A 24,461-nucleotide genomic window follows, 5' to 3' on the forward strand; every position below is an offset into this window, starting at 1 on the left:
TCCTAACATTCAGCCTTAAACCTACCCTGGTGCAGTTTGAGACTGTGTCCCCTTGGTCCCTAGCTGACTGGGAGAAGAGTGCTGTGTCCAGTTCTGGGTCCCTCAATTCAAGAGAGATATTGAGGTGCTGGAAGGTGTCCAGAGAAGGACAATGATGCTGGGGAGGGGCCTGGAGCACAGCCCTGTGAGGAGAGGCTGAGGGAGCTGGGGGTGTGCAGCCTGCAGCAGAGGAGGCTCAGGGCAGAGCTCATTGCTGTCTGCAGCTGCCTGCAGGGAGGCTGTAGCCAGGTGGGGTTGGGCTCTGCTGCCAGGCAAGCAGCAACAGGCCCGTGGGTAGTGTCAGGAACTGTGGGGAGCTCCGAGGTGGGACCAGGGTAAACTTCTCACCCAGTGTGCCAAGAAATAAGAGGGGATTTGTGCAACTGATGGGGCAAGGGCTGCAGTAAATACCACATATTAAAGGTGATTCGTAGAAAACACCCCCAAAGAATTGCTATTGTGCACTTTGGTATTGAAACTTCTTCCCTGTAAAGGGAACACTTTGACAAGTGTTCCCCTGGGAGGCAGTTGGTCTCTTAATCACAGAATCAGAATCAAGCAGGTTGGAAGAGAGCTCCAAGCTCAGCCAGCCCAACCTAGCACCCAGCCCTGCCCAACCAACCAGACCATGGCACTAAGTGCCCCAGCCAGGCTTGGCTTCAACACCTCCAGCCACAGCCACTCCACCACCTCCCTGGGCAGCCCATTCCAATGCCAATCACTCTCTCTGACAACAATTTCCTAACAACATCCAGCCTAGACCTGCCCCCGGCACAGCTTGAGACTGTGTCCTCTTGTTCTGCTGCTGCTTGCCTGGCAGCAGAGCCCAACCCCACCTGGCTACAGCCTCCCTGCAGGCAGTTGTAGACAGCAACCCCCAGCCCCTTTCCTCGCCGCACTCTCCCCCTCAGCTTCCTTTCCCCCATCGCACCCTCCGCTCCGGTTCCTCTGCCCGGGCCGCGGGGGCTCCCATGCCCGCCCCAGCCCGCTCCTATCCGGGCTCCCGGCAGCTCCTGTCTCCGCCCCGCAGCGCCTGCGCCCAGCGCCGCTTCCTGGTGGTGGCGGCGGGGCCGGGCCGGTGCCGGAGCCATGGCGGGGCCGGTGCTGGCGGTGCTGGCGGGGCTGTGGGCGCGGGAGGCGGCGGCGGGCGGGGAAGTGGTGCCGGTGCATCCCGGGGCCCTGGAGGAGGAGATCGTATCGGAGAAGGCGGCGGAGGAGAGTCACCGGCAGGACAGCGCCAACCTGCTCGTCTTCATCCTGCTGCTCACCCTCACCATCCTCACCATCTGGCTCTTCAAGCACCGCCGTGCCCGCTTCCTCCATGAGACTGGACTGGCCATGATCTACGGTGAGGGGCACCCCCACGCACGGCGCCTCCTGCCCCCTGCACCCCTGGGAAGTGCTGCCCTTGCCCTGCCCCGGGCACTGGCATCCCCCATCCGAACCAGTGCTGGCTCTGCGCTGGGCCGACTGGCGTGCCTGGGTTGGTGCCTGACCGCCCCCTTCCGTGGCACCGCCGGGCAGGAGCGGCAGCCCAACGCTGCCTGGTGGCCCCTTGCCCGGGGGCTGCGACGGGGCAGGGTGCGTGGGCGCCAGTGTGGGCCAGGGGCCGCGGAGGTGCCCGGGCACAGGCTGCATCCCCTCGCAGCCTCTCTGGGGCCGCCGGGCGGCGTGTCCCGTCCCGGCGCACCCCATCCCCAGCCGTGCCTGGGTGTTGCTGGGAGGAGGGCTGGTTGGTTTCCAAAGGCAAGAGAAAGAGGGCTCTTGAGGGCGGCGTTACTCCCACAGCTCTGGCAGCGGGCATCTCGCTGGCTTTGCTCGGGTGGCCTTGTGGGGCAGCTGCAGCACAGGTAAAGCTGGTGGGGTCGGGGGCTGCCACATGCCGAGGGGCGTTGAAACCATGTCATCAGGCACCAGCAAGTGCCAGCTCCCTGCTCTGGGGCTGAGAGTGAGGACTTGCACTGGTCAGAAGCCTTGCGTCGTGCAGGCAGGGGCCGAAGGTTGTGTTACCACTCTGTATTTAGAGCTCCTGAATGCCCAGAAGCTCTCCAGGAGGAATGGAGAAGCAACCTAGGGAGATACTTGCACCTTTTGCCATTCTCAGGGTACCAGAGGGCCAGCAGCTTGTCTCCTGGCTGCTCAGGAGCCACCTCCCACTGTAACAAGGTCTCTTGGTGAGATGCCCTGCTTGAGTTTCCACAAGGAGTGGAGCAAGGCTGTGGGTCAAGAGGTTTGTAGCTGGTTGGATTCCAGCGGTGGCCTGTGATTTCCCAAGGCACTGTGGCCTCTGAAGGGGCCTGAACCATTGTATGGAGGTGCCATGCGTGGCCCTGGCTGGGTTATCTGGCGTGGCTTGGAGTTCAGCCAGAGTGGCACTGGGAGTTGTGGTGTGGGAGTGATTAACACAGCCATGGATCCTTATCTAGGCAAGATTTGAGTTTAGCATGGAAAAGGAGTCTTCTGCTGAGGGCTGTGTCTAGTGCCTCTGTGCTTTTTTTTGCCTTTGCTAGTTCTGGGTGACCAAGCTTGGTTTGGAGCAGCACCGTGGCTGAGTCCTCTGCCCAGCAGAAAGCTTTCCTCTCATGGCTGTGACTTGACTCGTTTGTGCTGTTGACTTTTGTGATCCTAAATTTCAGTTGGTTGGAAGCATCTTGCCAAAAACAAAAACAAAAAACAAGAACAAACAAAAAGAGAAGGAGGAGTGGAGATGTTTGTGTCCACCTCGGGGCACAAAATACTGCTCTGTCATTTCTGGTTCCTGCAAGCCACTGCTGAGCCAGGTGCAGGCACTGCTGGCCTCCTGCCCCGGGCAGGGGTGGTCACCTGTGGAGCAGTGGGTGTAATTTGCAGCCCAGCAGATTCCAGTTCAACACAGGAGGGAACTTCTTTACTGTGAGGGTTGCAGAGCACTGGCACAGGCTGCCCAGAGAGGCTGTGGAGTCTCCTTCTCTGCAGACTTCCAAGGCCTGTCTGAATGTGTTCTTCTGTGATCGGTGCTAGATTGTGTGGTCCTGCTCTGGCAGGGGGGTTGGACTTGATGATCTCCTTGGGTCCCTTCCACCCCCTAATATCCTGTATGATCCTGTGATCCTGACCTCCCTGTGGTGGGAGCTGTGATGTGGGAGCATATCCTTCCAGCACGGAAGGTTTTCCTTCTACTGCCCTGGAGCTCACTGAAACCTGGACTTTCTGTTCTATTCATGCTTTTCAACCTGCCTTTTACCTGCTCAGTTTTCTTTCTCGTGGTCCACTGTTGTGATGGTGGTTTGGGTGTTCCTTCCCCCCCCCCCACTTTGGAAATCACCCAGACTAGACTCAGCTGGTGCTGGAAATTGAATGAAGCTTCTATTTACATCTTAGCACAATACACAAGCAGATATTTACAGTATATACAGTTATAGACAGAAATAGACAAGGTAAAAGGTAACACAGAAACACAACTCCCCTCCCAGAAACCTGAGTCCCCAGGAGGGGCTCTCAACCACCCCTTCACCTTCCCCCTACCCCTCTCAACCTTACCCCAGTCCCAAGGAAGAATGGAGGTTCAGGCAGGGGATTAGGAAGCAAAGTGGATTAGCCAGAGAAATGGAGGGTGAGGTTAGAGAGAGAGCTGCAGCTCGGAGCTCGCCAGCAGGAGTAGTGCCTTATCTGTGTTTTGATTCTTCTTGTCAGCAAGCCTATGAGTGAAGTAGACATCACCTTTGTTTCCCTTTCACAGCCTGTAATCTAGTTCTTCTCACCAAAACATTCTAGCTAGCACAACTGTTCGCTCTGACCCACCTGAGTGCTGCCCTTGTTCTCAGAGGACAACCCCAGGTCGTTTCAGTCTCCTGCCCCTTTTCTGTCTGCTCTGTGGCAGAGTGTGCCCAGGGAGCTGCCGGTGACATCAGTCACGTCCCCTGCCTGCTCATGCAGAAAATCCCCCAGGTTTTCCCAGCTATCCAGGCTTTTGGAATTCTCTTCCCAGGCTGTGACAGCTGCCAGAGGGAAAGGGGTGGCTCATTTCCCCAGGTGCAGAGAGGTGCTGTTGGTTTTTACAGCAGCAACTTCAAAGCTGCAGGGAGCAGGGCAGGTGCCACTTCTGCTTCACCGTCCGTGCCCTGCTGCAGTGCTTTGCTTTCAGCCACCGAAAATGTGGAAGTGCTGCAGAGGGCAGGTTGCAAAACAGGCCCTGAAGTCTGGGCAAGAAAAGTAATCTGTCCTTCTCAAAGTTAAAAAAACCACAACACCCAAACAACTAAGTCAAATAAAACTTTTGCCTACATCTTTTCTAGCTGACATACATCACAGTTTCCTTGGTGTCTGGGGTGGGAGGGTGGTTTGGTTCCTCTAAGTTATAAAAGCTTTTGCTCCAAGTGGTGAGATTTGTAGCTTACAAATCCCACTGTCAGCTCAGGGCTGATGTTCAAGAGCTGGGCACAAGGCTGGATGTGTTTAAGGCCAGGCTGGATGAGGCTGTGGGCAGCTTGATCTAGGGTAGGGTGTTCCTGCCCATGGCAGGGGAGTTGGAACTGGATGATCCCTGTGGTCCCTTCCAACCCTGACTGGTTCTATGATTCTATGAAGTGGTTGAGGCCCCATCTCTGGAGGTGTTTAAGGCTAGGCTGGATGAGGCTGTGGGCAGCGTGATCTAGGGGTTTAGGAGCCCCTGAGCTTCATTTCAGTGTTCAAAATGAGGTTCAGGATGATTAATTGAACAGTTTTGTTTCAGTTCTTCTTGAGCCTGACGGTGGTTGTGGCAGGAACTTCCCTTGAGCTTTAGTTTCCTTCTACATGTTCTCACTTGGCCCTTGGATTGCCTGTGTCTAAATTGCTTGGGTCTGGAATGTCTTCAGTTGCTTGTCTCCATTTTTCTTTCCTTTTGGTGTCCAGATTGATTCTTGCCTGGGGATGCTGTGTGCTTCCACTGTTGCAAAGTGCCTGGCTGCTAACATGTTAGTCTGCGTCGCAAACCTTACCTCGGAAATGTTCAACAGCACCTGAAAAGAGAAGAAGAAAAAACAAAGGCCCTTGGGCCTTGGGGCAAATGCAATGAAAATAACTCCTGCACTTTGCATAAAAGAGATCAATTAATTTCCCAGCTTTGCCTTTAGCTTCTCCACTCATCGCAGCTTTTGGCTGGCAGCTTCCTTGGTTTCAGGTTCCCTCTGCCCTGCTCCCTCCCAGGGCTCAGTTTGGTCCAACTTCTGGATGCAGAAACACCTCGATGCTGGCAGAGCAGCTCAGCAGTTGCTGCTGCTCTCACTTTTGAGCACCAGGAGAGTTTGAACCATGAGAGACCTGGGGCTGGTTAGCCTGGAGAAGACCAGACTGAGAGGAGATGTTTATAATTACCTGAAGGGTGGGTCTCAAGAAGAAGGGGCCAGGCTCTGTTTCAATGGTGTCCTGTGATAGGATGAGGGACAATGGATATGAACTTGGAACTCAGGAAGCTTTCCCTTAAAATGAGGAAAAACTTCTTTGCTGTAAGGGTGATGGAGCCCTGCAGCAGGCTGCCCAGGGAACTTGTGGAGTCTCTTTCTCTGGAGGCTTTCTAGAACCACCTGGATGTGTTCCTGGGTGACCTGCCCTAAGTGATGCTTGTTTTGGCAGGGGTGTTGGACTCAGTGATCTCTGAAGCCCCCTTCCAACCCCTAACATTCTATGATTTCCTAAGAGGCAGACAGAAGCAGGAGGACCTGCATGGTCCCATGGGCTTGGCTGAGGCAGCTGGAGCCCAGGGCTGGTTTTGGTGTCTGAAAATCTCTGTCATCTGAGTTGAGCTTCTCCCAGGTGCCTCCAGTGGCATCATTCTCCCTAGTATCAGGTGACAGAATGAGAAGAAATGGCCTGAAGCTGTGTTAGGGTAAGTTTGGGTTGGAGATTAGGAAAAATGTCTTTGCTGCAAGAGTGGTCAGGGATGGGAACAGGTTGCCCAGGGAGGTTGTGGAGTCACCACCCCTCAAGAAATCTGTGGACATGGCACTTCAAGATGTGCTTTGATGGTCATGGTGGTGTTGGGTTGAGGATTTGACTTGATGATCTTAGAGGGGGTTTGCAACCCTAATGATTCTCTAATTCTATGATTGGGTGGGGAGGACTCATTAGGGGTCCACTGTTGGGCAGGAGTAATTGGCTTTGAGCAGGGCATCACCATGTGTTCCCTACAGGTAGCTCTGATGGTGTGTGTATGTTGGGAGCCACTGGTGCCATGCTGGCTGCTCTACGTTCGGTGCCCAGGAGGGGCATGTGTGGATGCATGTTTGCATATGGGTCTCTTTTCCCACATGGGTTTGCAGAGTGTGTTACAGGGCAAGACAAAATGCCTGATTTTTGGAGCCTCAGGCACAGTGCCCTTGGCAGGTATTGCAGGTTAGCCTCCTTTTCCCCTTATCCCATTCCTGACCAGAGTGGGAATTAGGCTGCATGGGGCTGGGAACAGCTGCCTGGGTGAGGGAGGCAGAGAGGACAAACAGGGCTGCTATCAGCTGTAGTGCTGCTTTGGGATAGGGATTAAGAGTGGAGAGGTGACTCAGGATCCCTTCTGAATTCCTAGCAGCCATGTCCTGCCCTTAGTCTGTCCCTCACTTCTCCTGCTAGCCTCTCATGTCAGAGTGCTGAGCCTGGGCATTAAAAGGGTTGCTGGATGGGTTTCCACCTGAGAAAAGACAGGCAGCTGCTCCTGGAGGTTTCTGAGTCCTGCATGAAGCTCTAAAATCCACTTTAAAAGGAATAAAAAAAAGAGAATTTGGAAAAGTCACCCCAGGTAGCTCTGGAGGACTGCAGTGTGGTGTACCTGGAGAAGCAGTTCCAGGGGTAGAGCTCTCCAGGTTGGCTTTCTGCCCTTTCATTTGAGTCCTCACAGTAACAGTCTGGTCAGAAGCAGGAGTGAATAACCCTTGGAAGCTTGCTTTATCCCAGTGAAGTTTTGGCCCTGTCCCATGGTACCTCAAGGGTTGTCATAGAATCAAGCAGGTTGGAAGAGAGCTCCAAGCTCAGCCAGCCCAACCTAGCACCCAGCCCTGCCCAACCAACCAGACCATGGCACTAAGTGCCCCAGCCAGGCTTGGCTTCAACACCTCCAGGCACAGCCACTCCACCCAGCCCATTCCAATGCCAATCACTCTCTCTGGCAGGAACTTCCTCCTAACATCCAGCCTAGACCTGCCCTGGCACGACTTCAGACTGTGTCCCCTTCTTCTGTTGCTGCTTGCCTGGCAGCAGAGACCAGATGTTCAAGAGAAGACTGGATGAGGCACTTAGTGCCCTGGTCTGGTTGATTGGCCAGGGCTGGGTGCTAGGTTGGGCTGGCTGAGCTTGGAAGTCTCTTCCAACCTGCTTGATTCTATGATACTTCTGCCTCTGTTCATGGCCCTGCCGTGCATGGACATCTCCTGGGATGGGAGATGGGAGATGGGAGATGGGAGATGGGAGCATTACTGTTGTCAAAATGACCAAATCTTTTCCAGGAAAGGTTCTCAAGGGCAGAGAAGACAAAAACTGGGCAGTAGATTTGGAACTGGCTGCAGGAGATGTAGAGTGGACCAGGACACCATGCGCTCCTGCTCAGCTCTGGCAAAGCTTGTACCCAGGCTCTGCATCCATGAGATGGTGGTGGAGGAAGTGTTTGTTGTTCCCTTTGGTTGGGTGGTGCCCTGCCTGTAGGAGAGCACAGAGCAAGGCCTTAATTAAGGCAGCAGTAAAGAAACAGGAGTGTCCTGGCAGGCAAATGGAGACTTCCAAGCCTTTAGCTCCCACGTGTCTGACAGCTTTTCATAACCCTGTGGTTCAGAGATGGGCTTTAAGGTGCAAGGTTTCTGTGGCCAGCCAGTGCTGCCTTGGTCGAGGAGTTTCCAAACCCTTTTGTGCTGAAGGCTGTGTGGAGAGGAATCTTGTGGGACATCCCTCCCCGGCCTGCAGGTGTCAGACAGCTCTGCCAGGAGAGCGCTGGGCAGAAGGAGCCCGATGGAGTGATGTTGTGCCAGTGCTGTTGCTCTGGATGTGAAGCCTCAGAGGGCAGCTCCTCAGCTTTGCTGCCATCCACAAGTGCCCTAAAATTGACTTGCACCTGAAGCCTGTAGACTCCTGTGCAGCAGTGGAGCTGGTGGCAGCGGTGGCTCACGGCTCTGCTGCAGGGCTGCTGCTGCTGGTGCAGAGCTGGAGCTTTGCAGGGGGTAAGGAGCAGACCCAAGGGGCCAGCCTCGTTCTCCCCCCACTCTGCTCTGCCCTGGTGAGACCACACCTGGAGTATTGTGTCCACTTCTGGGCTGCTCAGTTCACAGGGAACTGGTGAGAGTCCAGCAGAGGGCTACAAGGACGCTGAAGGGACTAGAAGGTTCTGCATGAGCATGGAGTGTTTGCAGGGCTCATGGGAGGGTGTGGATGGCTTAGTATTCCGTGGGCAGTTATCTGGGTGGAGGTGGGGCTCAGTCAGTGAGCAGAAGGTCAGGATACTGGCCTGGATCAGGCTAGTGCTGCATCCATGCTCCTGCATGCTGCTCCATGTCCTGGGCTGCTTCAAAAGACCAGCAGGTCAAGGGAGGTGATTCTGCCTCTCTCTGCTTTGGTGAGACCCTGCCTGCAGTACTGCATCCAGTTCTGGAGCCCCCAGTGCAAAAAGGACTTGGATCTGTTGGAGAGAGTCTAGAGGAGGTTGCAAAGATGATCAGAGGGTTGGAGCACTTCTTCTGTGGGGGTAGGTTGAGGGAGTTGGAACTGTTCAGCCTGGAGAAGAGAAGGCTCTGGGGAGACCTTAAAGCAGCCTTGCAGTGCCTAAAGGGAGCTACAGGAGAGCTGAGGAGGGACCTTTCGTAGGGGCCTGTGGTGACAGGACAAGCAGCAGTGATTTCAAACCGAGCAGGGTAAACTTAGGTTAGAGCTTAGGAAGAAGTTCTTTACTGTGAAGGTGGTGAGACACTGGAATGGGTTGCCCAGAGCAGTTGTGGACACCTCATTCCTGGAGGTGTTCAAGGCCAGGTTGGATGGATGAGGCCTTGAGCAACTCGGGCAAGTGGAAGGTGTCCCTGCCCATGGCAGGGGGGTTGGAACTGGATGGCCTTGAAGAGCCCTTCCAAGTCCAGCCGTTCTGTGGTGGTGTGGTCCGGGGTGTCTGCCACGGTTCCTGTCCCGCTGCAGGGGTGCTGGTGGGAGTGGTGCTGCGCTATGGCATCCACGTCCCCAGCGACGCCAACAACGTGACGCTGAGCTGCCAGGTGCAGACCAGCCCTGCCACGCTGCTGGTCAACGTCAGCGGCAAGTACTACGAGTACACCCTGAAAGGGGAGATCAGCGCCCACGAGCTCAACAACGTCCAGGACAACGAGATGCTGAGGAAGGTGAGCCGAGGCAGCTGCCCATGCCGGCAGCAGTGCTCCCCTCTGCTGCCGTGGGCGTGGGGCTGCGGGCAAAACAGACTTTACCACCTTCTCCTTCTCCTACCCCCATTCTCCCATTCTCCCCCTTCTTCTTCCCCCTTTCCCCTCACTTTCCCCCCGCCTTTTCCCCCACTTCTCCCCTCACCCCTCCCTTTCCCTTTCCCTTCCCCTTCTCCCCTATATTCTCCCCCCTCTCCGCCCTCTCCCCCTTCTCCCCCCTTTCCCCTTCTCCCTCCCCTCTTTTCCTCCTCTCCCTCCTTCTCCCCCTTCTCTCACCCTCTCTCTCCCCTGTCCCCCCTTCTCCCCCCCCCACCTTTTCCCCCCTTCTCCCCCTTCTTCCCCCTCACCCTTCTCCCCCATATTCCCTCCCTTTTCCCCCCTATTCCCCCACTTTTCCTTCCCTTTTCCCCCCTTCCCCCCTCTCCTTTCCCCTCTTTTCCCCTTTTTTATTTTTCCCCTCTTTTTCTTTTCTTCTCTTTTCCTTCCCTATTCCCTCCCTGTTTCCCCCCTTCCCCCCTTATTCCCCCACTTTTCCTTCCCTTTTCCCCCCCTTCCCCCCTCTCCTTTCCCCTCTTTTCCCCTTTTTTATTTTTCCCCTCTTTTTCTTTTCTTCTCTTTTCCTTCCCTATTCCCTCCCTGTTTCCCCCTTTTCCCCCCCCTATTCCCCCACTTTTCCTTCCCTTTTCCCCCCCTTCCCCCCTCTCCTTTCCCCTCTTTTCCCCTTTTTTATTTTTCCCCTCTTTTTCTTTTCTTCTCTTTTCCTTCCCTATTCCCTCCCTGTTTCCCCCTTTTCCCCCCCTATTCCCCCACTTTTCCTTCCCTTTTCCCTCCCTTCCCCCCTCTCCTTTCCCCTCTTTTCCTCTTTTTTATTCTTTTCCCCTCTTTTTCTTTTCTTCTCTTTTCTGTGTTTGCTCCAGTTGTGATCAGCTATAAATTACTGTCTCAGGTTGCCCAGGAAGGCTGTAGATCTTCCCTCCCTGGAGGTGTTCAAGGCCAAGCTGGATGAGACCTTGAGCACCCTGGGCTAGTGGAAGGTGTCCCTGCCCATGGCAGGAGGCTTGGAACTGGATGATCTTTAAGGTCCCTTTCAACCCAAACCATTCTATGAATAGATTCTATGAATCTCTGAGTGCAATGAAACTCCAGTTCCAGCTGATCTTAATTTAAGCTCTTAAAACTCTCGCCTCTGCCTCCAAAAGATCCCAGACACATCCTCAGCGTTGACCCAAAAGCTTTTCATCTGCTGAGGGTATGGAGTGCCCCTTATATATTTTACATGACCTTTTTATTTGGGTGGGTTTATTTGTCTTGCCAAGTCTTAACAAGGCCTCTAACTGATTTGTTCTTGTTTCCCCTCAACAGGTGACGTTCGATCCTGAAGTGTTTTTCAACATCTTGCTTCCTCCAATTATCTTTTATGCAGGCTACAGCTTGAAAAGGGTACGTGCAGTGCTTGTGTTTGTAGTTCCTCTGCCTCCAGAGCAGTTTCCATACTCGAGGGTGCTTTAGTGCTTGCTCAGCAGGCCAGGGCTGCAGAGCTGGGTATGGTTTTCCTCAGCACATTTGGGACTGTGGGAGGCAGGGCTGAGCGTGCCCCTGTCAGTTTCTGCCCTGAGAAAGGTCAGCAGCTTCAACCCCTTCCAGCATGGGTTTGTGCAGGGGTTGTTGAGGTCAGCTAGGCCATTTCAGCCATCCTTGCTTTGGAAGCATGTAGGGGGGTGAGAAGGATTTTGTGATGGTTTGGGTGCTACCTCCCCCCCCCACTTAAGAAAATCACCCGGACTAGACTCAGCCGAGCTGGAGATTAAAGAATGAAGCTTTGTATTGGCAGCTTAGCACAAAACACAAGCAGGTGTTTACAATATATCTACAGCTATAGACAGAAATAGGCAAGTTAAAAGTAACACAGAAACACAACAGCCCTCCCAGAAACCAGAGTCCCCAGGAGGGCCTCCCAACCACCCTTCCACCTCCTTGCCACCCCTCTACCTTAGCCCAGACTTTGCCTTATGTTCAAGGTGAGTTTGGAGAATCAACCAGGGGGGTTAGGAAGCAGAGAGATTAGTCAGACAGCAGTTTAGAGAGAGAAGTGCATGTGGCCAGAGCCCAAAGAGCAACTCTGTTATCTGTATTTAAGTTCTTGTTTGTATCCATCTCAGCAAGCCTATGAGTGCAGTAGACGTCAGCACTGCTTCCTTTTCACAGCCTAGCATCTAATTCTTCTCACTAAAATATCCCAGCTAGGCTCAGACTAGCAGAGATTTAGAGTACAGCAGCTCTCTGACATGCTGATTGGGAAGGAGAGGAAAATCATCTGGTTTTGCCCGTGGGAGAAGGAAAGAGGAATGCTGCTGAGTTGGGAAATCAGTTCCCAGGGCTTGAACCAGCACCTTATTAAATGCAGAGCTACAAGAAAATGATCTGTTTGTGTTTGTTTATGCTGCATGCACTTCTGCTCTGGCAGCAGCCACTTGTGCTGGGCACTGTTCAGCTGTGCTTGTCCAGTCGTGGTGTCTGAGCTGGGTCCAGATACCTGCAGACACTGTGTGGGTGCCTGTGCAGGCTTGAAAGAAATGGTTAGCAAATTATAATTCAGGGTTTGGGTTATTCTTTCTCTTCTTTCTAGAGGCACTTCTTCAGAAACCTGGGATCCATCCTAGCCTATGCCTTTCTTGGCACTGCAATTTCCTGCCTGGTCATCGGGTGAGTAGTTGGAGCTGGTTTGTTTCTTCCAGGTGGATTTGAGCCATGCTCAGAGGCAGTGCTCTGAGCCTGGAGCTGTGGCTGCTAATCCCAGCCCCGAAAGATCTCACAGGCTCTTTGGTACAGCTGCTTAGCAGCAGCATATAGTACTGGTTACTATCTAAACTTGTGCTGTGCAGACAGGGTGAGGGCTGTCTAACTGCATAGTGCTTCCTCAGCATCCCAGGCTAAATAGCTCTGTACATAGCAGGGAAGGTTTCACTCTTCTCTGCAGGCTGTCTTGGTAAAATCATAGAATCATAGGATCAAGCAGATTGGAAGAGACCTCCAAGCTCATCCAGTCCAACCTAGCACCCAGCTCTGGCCAATCAACCAGAGCATGGCACTAAGTGCCTCATCCAGGCTTTTCTTGAACACCTCCAGGGATGGTGACTCCACCACCTCCCTGGGCAGCCCATTCCAATGCCAATCACTCTGCCAATAACTTCCTCCTCACATCCAGCCTAGACCTCCCCCAGCACAGCTTGAGGCTGTGTCCCCTTGTTCTGTTGCTGCTTGCCTGGCGGAAGAGCCCAACCCCACCTGGCTACAGCCTCCCTGCAGGTAGTTGTAGACAGCAATGAGCTCTGCCCTGAGCCTCCTCTGCTGCAGGCTGCACACCCCCAGCTCCCTCAGCCTCTCCTCACAGGGCTGTGCTCCAGGCCCCTCCCCAGCCTTGTTGCCCTTCTCTCAACACCTTCCAGCACCTCAACATCTCTCTGCAATTCAGGAGCCCAGAACTGGACACAGCACTCCAGGGGTGGCCTGAGCAGTGCTGAGCACAGGGGCAGAAGAACCTCCCTTGTCCTGCTGCCCACACTGCTCCTGAGACAGGCCAGGATGCCATTGGCTCTGCTGCCCACCTGGGCACACTGCTGCCTCCTCTTCAGCTCCTCTCTACCTCTTCCCCCCAGGTCCCTTTCTTCCTGGCTGCTCTCCAGCCAATCCTCACCATGCTGTGACTGATAACTTTTGGGGTTAGTGCAGGTGTTTGGAGCCCACTTGAATGTCACTGTGATGCACTGCAGAGATGAGTAACTGCCACTTCTGCTCCCCAGCTCTGTGGTCTATGGCTGCGTGGCGCTGATGAAAGTCACCGGGCAGCTCGGGGGAGACTTCTACTTCACTGACTGCCTCCTGTTTGGTGCCATCGTGTCAGCTACTGACCCAGGTATGCCAGATGAGTTGGGTTTGGGTGTGGGGTTTTTTTCCCCTCCATATTTTACAAACATTTGGCACTGTTTTGTGGGTGGTGGTGAAAAGGGGAAGAAAGTCCCCTGCAAGTTCCCTCCTTCTGAATTTCAGAGGTCAGTTTATGTGTAAGGTTCTTAGGGGTGAGATCTGTCTCTGTGCCTTTTTACTTCCCTCCAGTTACATGTTAAAACCCTTCCTAACCTTTCCTTTCCTGAGTCATTGTTTGCAGAGAATCCAAGCAACCTCCCTCTTGGCTTTGCTGGGCTATGGGACAGGTCCCCGCTGCATCTCTGCCATCCTGTGGGGAGGGTTCAGTTGATGGTTTCAGTTCAGCTGTTTGCTTCTGCTTCTGTCTGGATGGGATTTTGGGAGGGGCTAATCTCATTCAAAATGGATCTTAACGAGCAGTCCTGAGGACTGGAAGTGACACCTTGGTCTACTGATGCACTTTATACATCAAAGCTATGAAAACCATGCCTTGCCCAGCTGAATTTGCCTTAGCTCCTGGTTGCTTTGATGCAGTAGCTGTTTATTTGTGTGTTCCAACTTCAGTGCCACAAAAAGCTCTCTCTTTCCTCCTGCCCTTTGCTGACCAGGGCTTGAATGTCTTCCTTTGCAGCCTGGGCTACACCAGTGTGGTGGGGCCAGGTTGAGGAGGAGAGTGACAGCATTAATCCCCACAGGGTGGCTTTGGAGGAGTCTTTGTAAATGCAGATGTTGGTCAGTTTTGCTTGGAAGGGAGAGGTTCATGCCTGGCCAAGCCAAGGCTTCTATCCTTTTGTAACAAGTGCCAGTGGTTGTCATTCCCAGGTGAATTGGGACCTTTTCCTGCTCCTCTTAATGACTCATTTCTGTTTTCAAAGGCAAAGCCAGGAGCACTGTGGGTATGTGGGCAAGAATAGTGCAGCTAGAACGTGACCTGCAGCAGCCACATCTGTCTGGCAGGTGGAGATGGCAGATGTGTATTCCCCAGGAGCTTTTAAACCTCTATTTTGGAGGGTTTTTTTGGGTGACTATTATCTCCCTAAGATGTGAATCATCTATTTTGGAGGGTTTTGGGGTGACTTTTATCTCCCTAGGATGTGAATCCTCTATTTTGGATATTTTTTGGGTAACTATTATCTCCCTAAGATGTGAATCCTCTATTTTGGAGGTTTTTGGGTGACTAATATCTCCCTAGGATGTGAATCCTCTATTTTGGAGGGTTTTTTGGCTGACTGTTATCTCCCTAAGATGTGAATCCTCTATTATGGAGGGTTTTTTTGGTGACTATTATCTCCCTAGGATGTGAATCCTCTATTTTGGAGGGTTTTTTTTGGTGACTATTATCTCCCTAAGATGTGAATCCTCTGTTTTTGAGTTTTTTTGGGTGACTGTTGTCTCCCTAAGATGTGAATCCTCTATTTTGGGTATTTTTTGGGTGACTATTATCTCCCTAAGATGTGAACCCTCTATTTTGGAGGGTTATTTTGGTGACTGTTATCTCCCTAAGATGTGAATCCTCTGTTTTTGATTTTTTTTGGGTGACTGTTGTCTCCCTAAGATGTGAATCCTCTATTTTGGAGGGATTTTTTGGTGACTATTATCTCCCTAAGATGTGAATCCTCTGTTTTTGATTTTTTTTGGGTGACTGTTATCTCCCTAAGATGTGAATCCTCTATTTTTGAGTTTTTTTGGGTGACTGTTATCTCCCTAGGATGTGAGTCCTCTATTTTGGAGCTTTTTGGGTGACTGTTAGCTCCCTAAGGTGTGCCAGGTGCTGATGTGGCTGTTGCTGCTGATACTTTTATGAGAAGAAAAATACAAAGCAAAATGATTTAGGTTCCCTGTCCTTGGGGTTGGAGTTAAATGGTCTTTGAGGTCCCTTCCAACCCAAACCATTCTATGAATCTATCATGTCCCAGGTTGTCTGAATGTATCTTGGGTGGGCTTGTGGTCAGGCCACCTTTAGTGGGAAGATGTTCCTGTGTGACTGGAAGGTTGAGCATCCTCCTTGTAGCTTAACAAAGGGCTAACATGCCAGAGGGGGCACATTTGCAAAGTGGGGAGCAGCTCACAGATGTGCTGATGGAGTTGGTGGCAAAGGGAGAGAGGGCAGGCAGGGACTGTAGGGGGTAGAAATGCTGCTTAGGAATGCTGCAGGTGAGCTCTTGGCATTGTGTCCCTCCTTCAGGCTTCTAAATGGGCACCAGAAGATTTCACAGGTATAAAAGGGGCACTTCTCTCTGCAGAACTGGCTGAACTCCCTCTCCAGTGTGCACAGATGAGCTCCTGAATGCTGTTTTAAAGGCCTTCCCGAGAAGTTGATTGGAATTAGCTGAGCCCTCCACAGCAGCCTGGGCCTTGCACGATGCACCACGTGTCACATCTGGCCTGCTTTGGGTGTTGTGGGTTCTTGTTTCATTTTGCAAGGCTGATAAGCAAAACCTGCTGTGTTTTCATTATATCTTGGAGCTGCTGAGGTGGGGAAGTGCTTGAGGGTACTCTGATTCCTGCCATCTGGCTGTCAATCACAGGAAACTCCCCTGCTCAGGGTTTGAGCTGATGCCTGTTTTTTTCCCTTGAATCCAAAGATTTCTCTTGGACTATCAAGAGTATCTTGGAGTATCCATCAGGGATGGAAGGAAAAGACAGCCTTAGTCCTGGAAAAGCCTCATTCTCCTGGCTTTCTGCAGGTGGAGCAAGGCTCTGCTTGATGCTCTGAGCTCTTGGCAGCTTAAAAGCTGAGTGGCTTGTGTCAGCATGGTACCATGGTCCAGCCCACGAGCTCAGGCCCTCAGGAAACTCAGAACAGGGCTTGCCTTCTGCAAACTCAACAGGAGATGAGGTGCTTTAGTAAAAGGAGGAAGAAGGAAAGGATAAAGCAAATCCAAACCTGAAAAGGCAGGAGGAAGAGTCTCAAAGGGAGCACGGGCGGGTGGCTGGCACCATCGCAGCAGGGCGGCACAGGGCTGGCAGGAGGGCAGCTTTCTGAAAAGGGGCATTTGGTCTTTGCCTGCAGCAAAATAACAGCACCTTTTTGAATGTCTCTCTGTTTTTCTGTTTGTCAGTGACTGTTCTTGCCATCTTCCATGAACTCCAGGTTGATGTGGAACTCTATGCCCTTCTCTTTGGCGAAAGCGTCCTCAACGATGCCGTTGCCATAGTGCTGTCCTCGTAAGTGTCTGCTGCTTTTCTTCCTGTCTGTGAGCTGTGTGACCTGTCAGGGGCTGAGGGGAGCCACTGGCCTTACTCCTGGAACGTTTGCAAGAGCAGGCCTCTCTATGAAATGTCCCCAAAGCCTGTAGTCACCTGCTGATACAGCTCACTGCAGACCACAGCTTGGGACTGCAGGTTGTACTTCCAACTTAGCCCTGCACGAGGCATAGTTTTGGTTGGCTTTTATGTCACAGGCTCACAGGATGTTATGGGTTGGAAGGGACCCAAGGAGATCATCCAGTCCACCCCCCCTGCAGAGCAGGGCAATCCTATCTAACACAGATCACACAGGAACACATCCAGACAGGCATTGGAAGTCTGCAGAGAAAGAGACTCCACAGCCTCTCTGGACAGCCTGTGCCAGGGCTCTGGGACCCTTACAGGAAGGAAAGAAGTTCCCCCTTGTGTTGAGCTGGAACCTCCTTTGCTGCAACTTACACCCATTGTTCTTTGTCCTATCCCAGGGAGCAGTGAGCAGAGCCTGTCCCCCCACTCCTGGCAGTCTTCAGATACTTATAAACATTGATCAAATCCCCTCTCAGTCTTCTCTTCTCCAGACTAAGCAGCCCAAATTCCCTCAGCCTCTCTACATCAGCCATGCCCTCCAGTCCCCTCATCATCCTTGTAGCCCTCTGCTGGACCCTCTCCAGCAGATCCCTGTCCCTTTTCAACTGGGGAGCCCAAAACTGAACACAGTATTCAAGATGAGGTCCCACCAGGGCAGAGTAGAGGGGGAGGAGAACCTCCCTTGATCTGCTGGACACACTCTTCCTAATACACCCCAGCATCCCATTGGCCTTGGCCACCAGGGCACACTGCAGTGCCATGTCCAGCTGGCCCAGCCAGCAGGCAGCTTTTATGTTCCTCTGAAAGTGGGAAAAGCACCATGCCTGCTTTTCAGCCACAGGATACCACCCAAACCCCTTGCTGATGGCTTTGCTCCTATTCTCCTTCCTTCCCACCCACAAACACCTGCTTTTGTTTAGGTGGGAAAAGTTGGTGCAGCAGCTGTTTCCTTCTCCCCCTTCACTTCTGTGCCTCAAGAAGATGTTTTTTTTTTCACTGACTGCATAGGAAATTTGCTGGCTTTCTAAAGAATGTTTTCTATTCTTTCATACTTCATGACCCCTGCATGTGGGATGTGCTTTAGCTGCACTGCCTCATCCTCATGGGGATTTGTTTGGAAGTATGTAATACCTGCAGTAGTGACAGGTTAACAGAGAGCTGAGACTAAGGCAGGAAAAGCTTGCTGGAATATTTGTCACTCCAGTGTGCTGGTGGTGTGGGTTGGGCTGAGGTGGAGGCAGCAAGTTGTGCTTACTGGATTGAGTGTTTCTGTGGAGGTTTGTACTACCTGCTGGCTTTTATGATGGATAAGAGGAAGTGCTGCACAGCCAGGTTGTGTTTAAGAAGTCATCTTGAGTGGGGAGAACGTGGGGGCTTCCAGATAGGAGGCTCTGAGTGTAAACAGATGAGTTCAGCATCAGAGTACTGACACTGGAGGAGGTGACTCTGCACACGGAGGTGATCACACCCTGCGTGGCCATTTGTTTCTTGCACTGTTTCAGTAGCAGTTTGGTAGCTGGTGCTCAGATTTCCTTCTTTCCTCTTTCCACAAGCTGACTTCAATCCATCTCACTCCCTGAAATAATTTGCACCAAAACCAGCAGCTGCAAGCTGCAGTCAAAAGTTATTTTGCTGAAGGGCTTTTGTGCAGGCTGGCCCAGCAGTGTGCTGACTTCTCAGGGCTTCTCAGCAGTTAATCTGTACCTGCTTTCAAGCTTAGAGAATCAGAATTGGTTTGGGTGGAAAAGATCTTTAAGATCATCCAATCCAACCATTCTCTAACTCTGCCAAGTCTGGTGCTAAACCATGACCCTCAGCACCACAGCTCTGCCTCTTTGAAACACCTCCAGGGCTGGGCACTCTCCCACCACGCTTCAGGCAGCCTGTGCCAAGCTCTGAGAACCCTTTCAGTGAATGAGTTTCTTCTTATGGCCAACTTAAACCTGCCTTGGTGCAACTTGAGGCCATTGCCATGTTTTTTGTGGTCATCACAAGCAGCATAATGCAGCCCTGGTCAGCATGGCAAGTGTCAGGTCAGCGCAGGTGATTCAAGGACAGCCTCAAACACATCTTAGATGCAAGGAGAAGGTGAGGGCCTCTTGTTGTGGGAAGCAGTGTTCCTCCAAGAGCAGTCCAGAGCTCCTTTTCATGGTTCCCCTTTTTTAAACTGAGGTTGGTGTTTGCCTGTTTCACAGCAGAGGCTTAAGTGAGGGAAACACATGGGGATGACTCAGCTCCCACAAGCAGGAGGTCTGCTCGCCAAGTTAGGAAGTGCAGACATGAGTTGGGAGGATGGAGAATAGGGGTATTTCTGGGCAGGTAGGTGGGCTGGATTGATGGAGGAGGTGCTGCCTGGGTCACAGCTGGTGGTGAGTCCCACCTGGTCCCAGGGGTGAAGAAAGGCTCCAGCCACAGCTGGCAGAGTGCCTGGGTTCAGTGATTGCCCCAGGAGGCACCACCAGTTGCTTGTGCCTGGTGAAAGCTGGCACTGTGGGCACCATCCCCATGCTGGGGTGGGGACAAAGAGCTGAGACTCCTTCAGTTTGTGGGAGCTGGGAGCCTTCAAGGCTCTTCACCTCCCTGCTTTCAGTCCTGGACTAATGTCCATTCCCATGCTTGAGGAGCAGGATCCATGTCTTCTTGTGCTCTCCTGGCCTGGCTTGGCTTGGTTGCAGGATGAAGAGGAATTGAACCCAGAACTGAAAAGTTGTGGGCAGGGAGGTGCTGAGGCTGTGGTTCAGGAGCAGGGAGGGAAAGGAAGCTGCAGGATCTCTACCTGCTTCTTCTGAGGGGGTGTTCCAGAGGGGCTAAATGCCATAGGGAGCCCTGTGGGCAAAGGGAATAAAACCCACTAAGAGCAGCTGGCAGCAATGATTTGGTAGCCGTGAGAGATGCAAAAGCAGAAGGAAAACTGTAAGTGGTTGAAACACAAACCCAACACCCAAACAATCAGTTCTGGAAGGGGAAACAAAACCAGTCTGGATTTTAAAGAAAGCCTCAAAGCCCAGAATAAAAGCACATTGGTGAATGAGAAGTAGAGGATGGGATGGGCAAAAGAAATGAAACCACAGGGGTTAAAACTGTAGCCTGCAGAGTAAAACACAAGGCAGAAAAGTGAAAGGCACTGGAAGCAGGAAAGCTTAGCAAGGGAAGGATCACTTGAGGAGGGTGGCAGAAAAGTGAAAGGCACTGGAAGCAGGAAAGCTTAGCAAGGGAAGGATCACTTGAGGAGGGTGGCAGAAAAGTGAAAGGCATTGGAAGCAGGAAAGCTTAGCAAGGGAAGGATCACTTGAGGAGGGTGGCAGAAAAGTGAAAGGCACTGGAAGCAGGAAAGCTTAGCAAGGGAAGGATCACTTGAGGAGGGTGGCAGAAAAGTGAAAGGCATTGGAAGCAGGAAAGCTTAGCAAGGGAAGGATCACTTGAGGAGGGTGGCAGAAGAGTGAAAGGCACTGGAAGCAGGAAAGCTTAGCAAGGGAAGGATCACTTGAGGAGGGTGGCAGAAAAGTGAAAGGCACTGGAAGCAGGAAAGCTTAGCAAGGGAAGGATCACTTGAGGGTGGCAGAAAAATGTTGATGTGTAGTTGAGGGAGAGAAAGCTGCGGGATGTGTGCAAGAGGGCACAACTTCTACTTTCCACTCCAACATATCTTGAGAGGTTAAAGAGCAACAGTTGAAAGTCCACAACCAAGAGTTCTAAGAGAGGCAGGCATGGGGTTGCTAACCAGGAAGTTAATGTTTCTGGGACGTTTATGTTGATAAAAGCAAGGTAAGGAGTTGCTGTTGCAATAGGATGTAGGAGATGGATAGGGAGGAGGACCCCTGTACCTCAGCCTTTCTTAGTCAAACAGTGGAATGACCACTGCAAGGCTCAGCTCCCCAGGAGTTAGGAGGAAGCAGGTTCAGTGCTGCAGAGCCCCATTTGCCATCTGACCACAAAGCTGTGTTGGGGTGTGGTGAGTGAAGACAGAAGTGTTGCTGTAAGCAAGCTGGCACGGCGCCGTTTGCCGCCCCACCATATTCCCCTTTGGATCCGGGAGCGGTGCCAGATAGATGTGGTGTGCATTAAATGTGGTAAACCAGCATAGCTCGGAGTTCCCCAGGGGATGTTCAGCTCAGCCAGCCCTGCAGAGCTGACAGAGACATGTGGGCTTCTCAGCTGAATGCTCTGTGGCCTGAGAGTGCCTGACTTCGTAGAGAGCTGGTGCCAAACCTCCCAAATACCATCACAAACCATGGGCTGGATTTGCAGATCATGCAAGAGAGGGTGTGATGGTTTGGGAGTCACCTGCCCCCCCAGCCACCCCCCAGTGCAGTCACCCAGACTAGACTCAGCCAGCTGGAAGTTAAGGAATATTTACAGCTTAGCAGATGTATACACAGATATGTACAGTTATATACAAGTTAAAAGTAATAGAGAGACACAATAGCCCTCCCAGAAATCAGATTGCCAGGAGGTGCTCCCAACCCACACCTCCTCTGTCCCCTCTGCCCTCTTTCCCTCCCTTCAGAAATAACCAGATCAACTCACATATATCTCACAAGATAAATCTGGAGAGATCTGAGGCTGGATGGGTGAGCAGAGGCCAATGGGATGAGATTGAACAAGTGCAGGGTTCTGTGCTTTGGCCACAACAACCCCAAGCAGCACCACAGGCTGGGAACAGAGTGGCTGAGAGCAGCCAGGCAGAGAGGGAGCTGGGGGTGCTGGGAGATAGTAGCTGAAAATGAGGCAGCAGTGTGCCCAGGTGGGCAGCAGAGCCAATGGCATCCTGGCCTGTCTCAGGAGCAGTGTGGCAAGCAGGACAAGGGAGGTTCTTCTGCCCCTGTGCTCAGCACTGCTCAGGCCACCCCTGGAGTGCTGTGTCCAGTACTGGGCTCCTCCATTGCAGAGAGATGTTGAGGTGCTGAAAGGTGTCCAGAGCAGGGCAGCAAGGCTGGGGAGGGGCCTGGAGCACAGCCCTGTGAGGAGAGGCTGAGGGAGCTGGGGGGGTGCAGAGCCTGGAGAAGAGGAGGCTCAGGTCAGACCTCATTGCTGTCTGCAGCTCCCTGAAGGGAGGCTGTAGCCAGGTGGGGTTGGGCTCTGCTGCCAGGTAAGCAGCAACAGAAGAAGGGGACACAGTCTCAAGCTGTGCCAGGGCAGGTCTAGGCTGGATGTTGTTAGGAAGTTGTTGTCAGAGAGAGTGATTGGCATTGGAATGGGCTGCCCAGGGAGGTGGTGGAGTGGCTGTGCCTGGAGGTGTTGAAGCCAAGCCTGGCTGGGGCACTTAGTGCCATGGTCTGGTTGGTTGGGCAGGGCTGGGTGCTAGGTTGGACTGGCTGAGCTTGGAGCTCTCTTCCAACCTGCTTGATTCTGTGATTCTATGAGATGTCAAAAAAAGACACCAAGGAGGTTAGAGGAAAAAGGGTTAGGTTAAAGACTGAAGGCAGAGGCAACCACAGAGACCAGACTGCCAGAAAGAAGGAGCAGATCTGAGAGCTGAGCAGTGTGTGAGCAGTGTCTTGTCTCTGTCTTGCCTAGTTGCATTTCTCAGCAGAGGCATGAGTGATGGAGGGTACTGTTGTTTGGCTTTTTTCTTTCTTCTCAGAGCTAAGGATTTCATTTCTCTCAGTAAAATATTCCACTTAGCCTCAAACCCACACAGAGGGGCTATGGTCTTCTGCTTTGCAACATCTATAAAGAGCAAACTCAGAGCCATACTTCTGGAGAGCTGCCTGGCAGTGAAGGAGATCCCAAACCACTCAGGGCATGCTGCTGGCACATGCCACAATCCCGGGGGGCAGGGATTGCAGCTTGGCACTCGGGTTTCATCTCCTTGATTTGTCAGGCTTGGTGTCTGCAGCAGTTGTGCAGAGCTCATGCAGCAGCCCAGAGGTGCCTCTGCCTCCAGCCTAAGGAGTGTGCTCTTGTGTGTGCTTTTGCCCCCCTCTTTCAGTTCCATTGTTGCATACCAGCCAGCGGGAGACAACAGCCACACGTTCGATGTCACAGCGATGTTCAAGTCCATTGGGATATTCCTGGGGATATTCAGTGGATCTTTTGCAATGGGAGCAGCTACTGGAGTTGTGACAGCTTTAATATCCTTTCTCTGGTGGTTTTTTTCCCCCCAAGGTTTTTTTTTCTGTGCTATGTGGCACTTGGGTGCATTATTTCATGCCAGGTGGGGGTTGGTCTCTGCTGCCGGGCAAGCAGCAACAGAACAAGGGGATGCAGTCTCAAGCTGTGCCACAGGAGGCATAGGCTGGATGGCAGAGAGAGTGATTGGCATTGGAATGGGCTGCCCAGGGAGGTGGTGGAGTGGCCGTGGCTGGAGGTGTTGAAGCCAAGCCTGGCTGGGGCACTTAGTGCCATGGTCTGGTTGGTTGGGCAGGGCTGGGTGCTAGGTTGGACTGTCTGAGCTTGGAGCTCTCTTCCAGCCTGATTGATTCTGTGATTCTGTGGTTTTGTGCCTAAATTAGTGCGAGGCAGAATCTCAGCCTGTTTAGGGGCAGGCTCTGTAAGGTTGCTGTGACATTCAACTGCATTTGATATCATAGAATCACAGAATGGGTTGGGTGGAAGTGGCTTAAATATCATCTAGTTCCAGCCCCCTGCCATGGAAAGGGACACTTCCCACTAGCACAGTTTGCTCAAGGCCTCATCCATCCTGGCCTTGAACACAGGGGGAGGACTTCCACAACCTCCCTGGGCAACCAGTTCCAGTGTCTCACCACTCTCACTGTAAGGAATTTCTTCCTAATGTCCAGTCTCAGCCTCCCCTGTCCCAACTCAGAGCCATTGTCCCTTGCCCTAGCACTGCACACCCATGTCAGAAGTCCCTCCCCAGCACTCCTGTAGCCCCCTTCAGGTACTGGAAAGCTGTTCTAAGGTCTCCCTGAAGCCTTCTCTTCTCTAGGCTGAACAGCCCCAGCTCCCTCAGCCTGTCCCCACAGGGAAGGTTCTCCAGCCCTGTGATCATCTTGGTGGCCTCCTCTGGACCTGCCCCAACGTTTCCATGTCCTTGTGCTGGAGGCCTCAGAACTGGATGCAGTGTTCCAGGTGGGCACTCGCAGAGCAGAGGGGCAGAATCCCCTCCCTGTCGTGCTGCTCCCTCTGCTTTGCACCAAGGACAGGAGTGGGTTCTACACCTCAGGCACACATGATAAGCTTTTAGCCTACAGCTTCTCTCCAATGTGTCCTTAACCATCTGCAACGTCACCAAGTTCACCAAGCTTCGGGAGTTCCCATTGCTGGAGACTGGCTTGTTCTTCTTGATGTCCTGGAGCACCTTCCTGCTGGCTGAAGCATGTGGCTTTACAGGTAAGATCCAGCACAGTCCTGCATCTGGGAGGGGGATCTGCAGGGTTGATGGCCTGGGGAGTTTTGCTTCTCTCAGTATCCGTTGCAGCTGGAGCTCTGCTTTTGCTTCCAGAAGTTTAATTACTCTGAGTTCTGGGGTTGTTGCATTGTCCTCTACAGTACTGAGGTGCAGCTCAGTTCCCTTTTCCTGACCAGGAGCCTAATGTGATGCTCTGCTCCCCAGGTGTGGTGGCTGTACTCTTCTGTGGGATCACACAGGCCCATTATACCTATAACAACTTATCTACAGAGTCCCAACACAGAACTAAGCAGGTGAGAGTTCCTCAATCCTCTTCAACCTCTCTGTATTTCAAGCTCAGTCTTTTTCCCTTCCCTCTAGCCAGAATGAAGTGCATCTGTCTTTCTGCCCGGTAAGATCATGGAGCAGATCCTCCTGGAGGCACTACTGGGGCAGGAGAATGGTGAAAAGATAACTGGGTACAGCCAGCATGGCTTCACCAAGGGCAAATCCTGCCTGACAAACCTGGTGGCCTTCTATGAACAGGTCACAGCATGAATAGTTGAAGGGTGAGG

General features: G+C 52.5%; 1 protein-coding gene across 1 annotated transcript in view; it reads left to right on the top strand.

The window, feature by feature from the left end:
• Positions 1-1,113: 1,113 nt before the first annotated feature.
• The window catches only part of SLC9A6 (solute carrier family 9 member A6), a 37,820-nt gene continuing 14,472 nt past the window's right edge, over positions 1,114-24,461 (top strand). The window contains exons 1-9 of the mRNA XM_064159131.1: positions 1,114-1,387; positions 9,154-9,353; positions 10,755-10,832; positions 12,019-12,095; positions 13,193-13,305; positions 16,379-16,484; positions 22,525-22,666; positions 23,783-23,888; positions 24,112-24,200. Of these exons, the coding sequence (XP_064015201.1) occupies positions 1,129-1,387; positions 9,154-9,353; positions 10,755-10,832; positions 12,019-12,095; positions 13,193-13,305; positions 16,379-16,484; positions 22,525-22,666; positions 23,783-23,888; positions 24,112-24,200 (1,170 nt within the window). The 5' untranslated portion in view covers positions 1,114-1,128. The remainder of the gene's footprint in view (positions 1,388-9,153; positions 9,354-10,754; positions 10,833-12,018; positions 12,096-13,192; positions 13,306-16,378; positions 16,485-22,524; positions 22,667-23,782; positions 23,889-24,111; positions 24,201-24,461) is intronic.

Source organism: Pogoniulus pusillus, chromosome 19, assembly GCF_015220805.1.
Source record: "Pogoniulus pusillus isolate bPogPus1 chromosome 19, bPogPus1.pri, whole genome shotgun sequence".
Lineage (NCBI taxonomy): Eukaryota > Metazoa > Chordata > Aves > Piciformes > Lybiidae > Pogoniulus > Pogoniulus pusillus.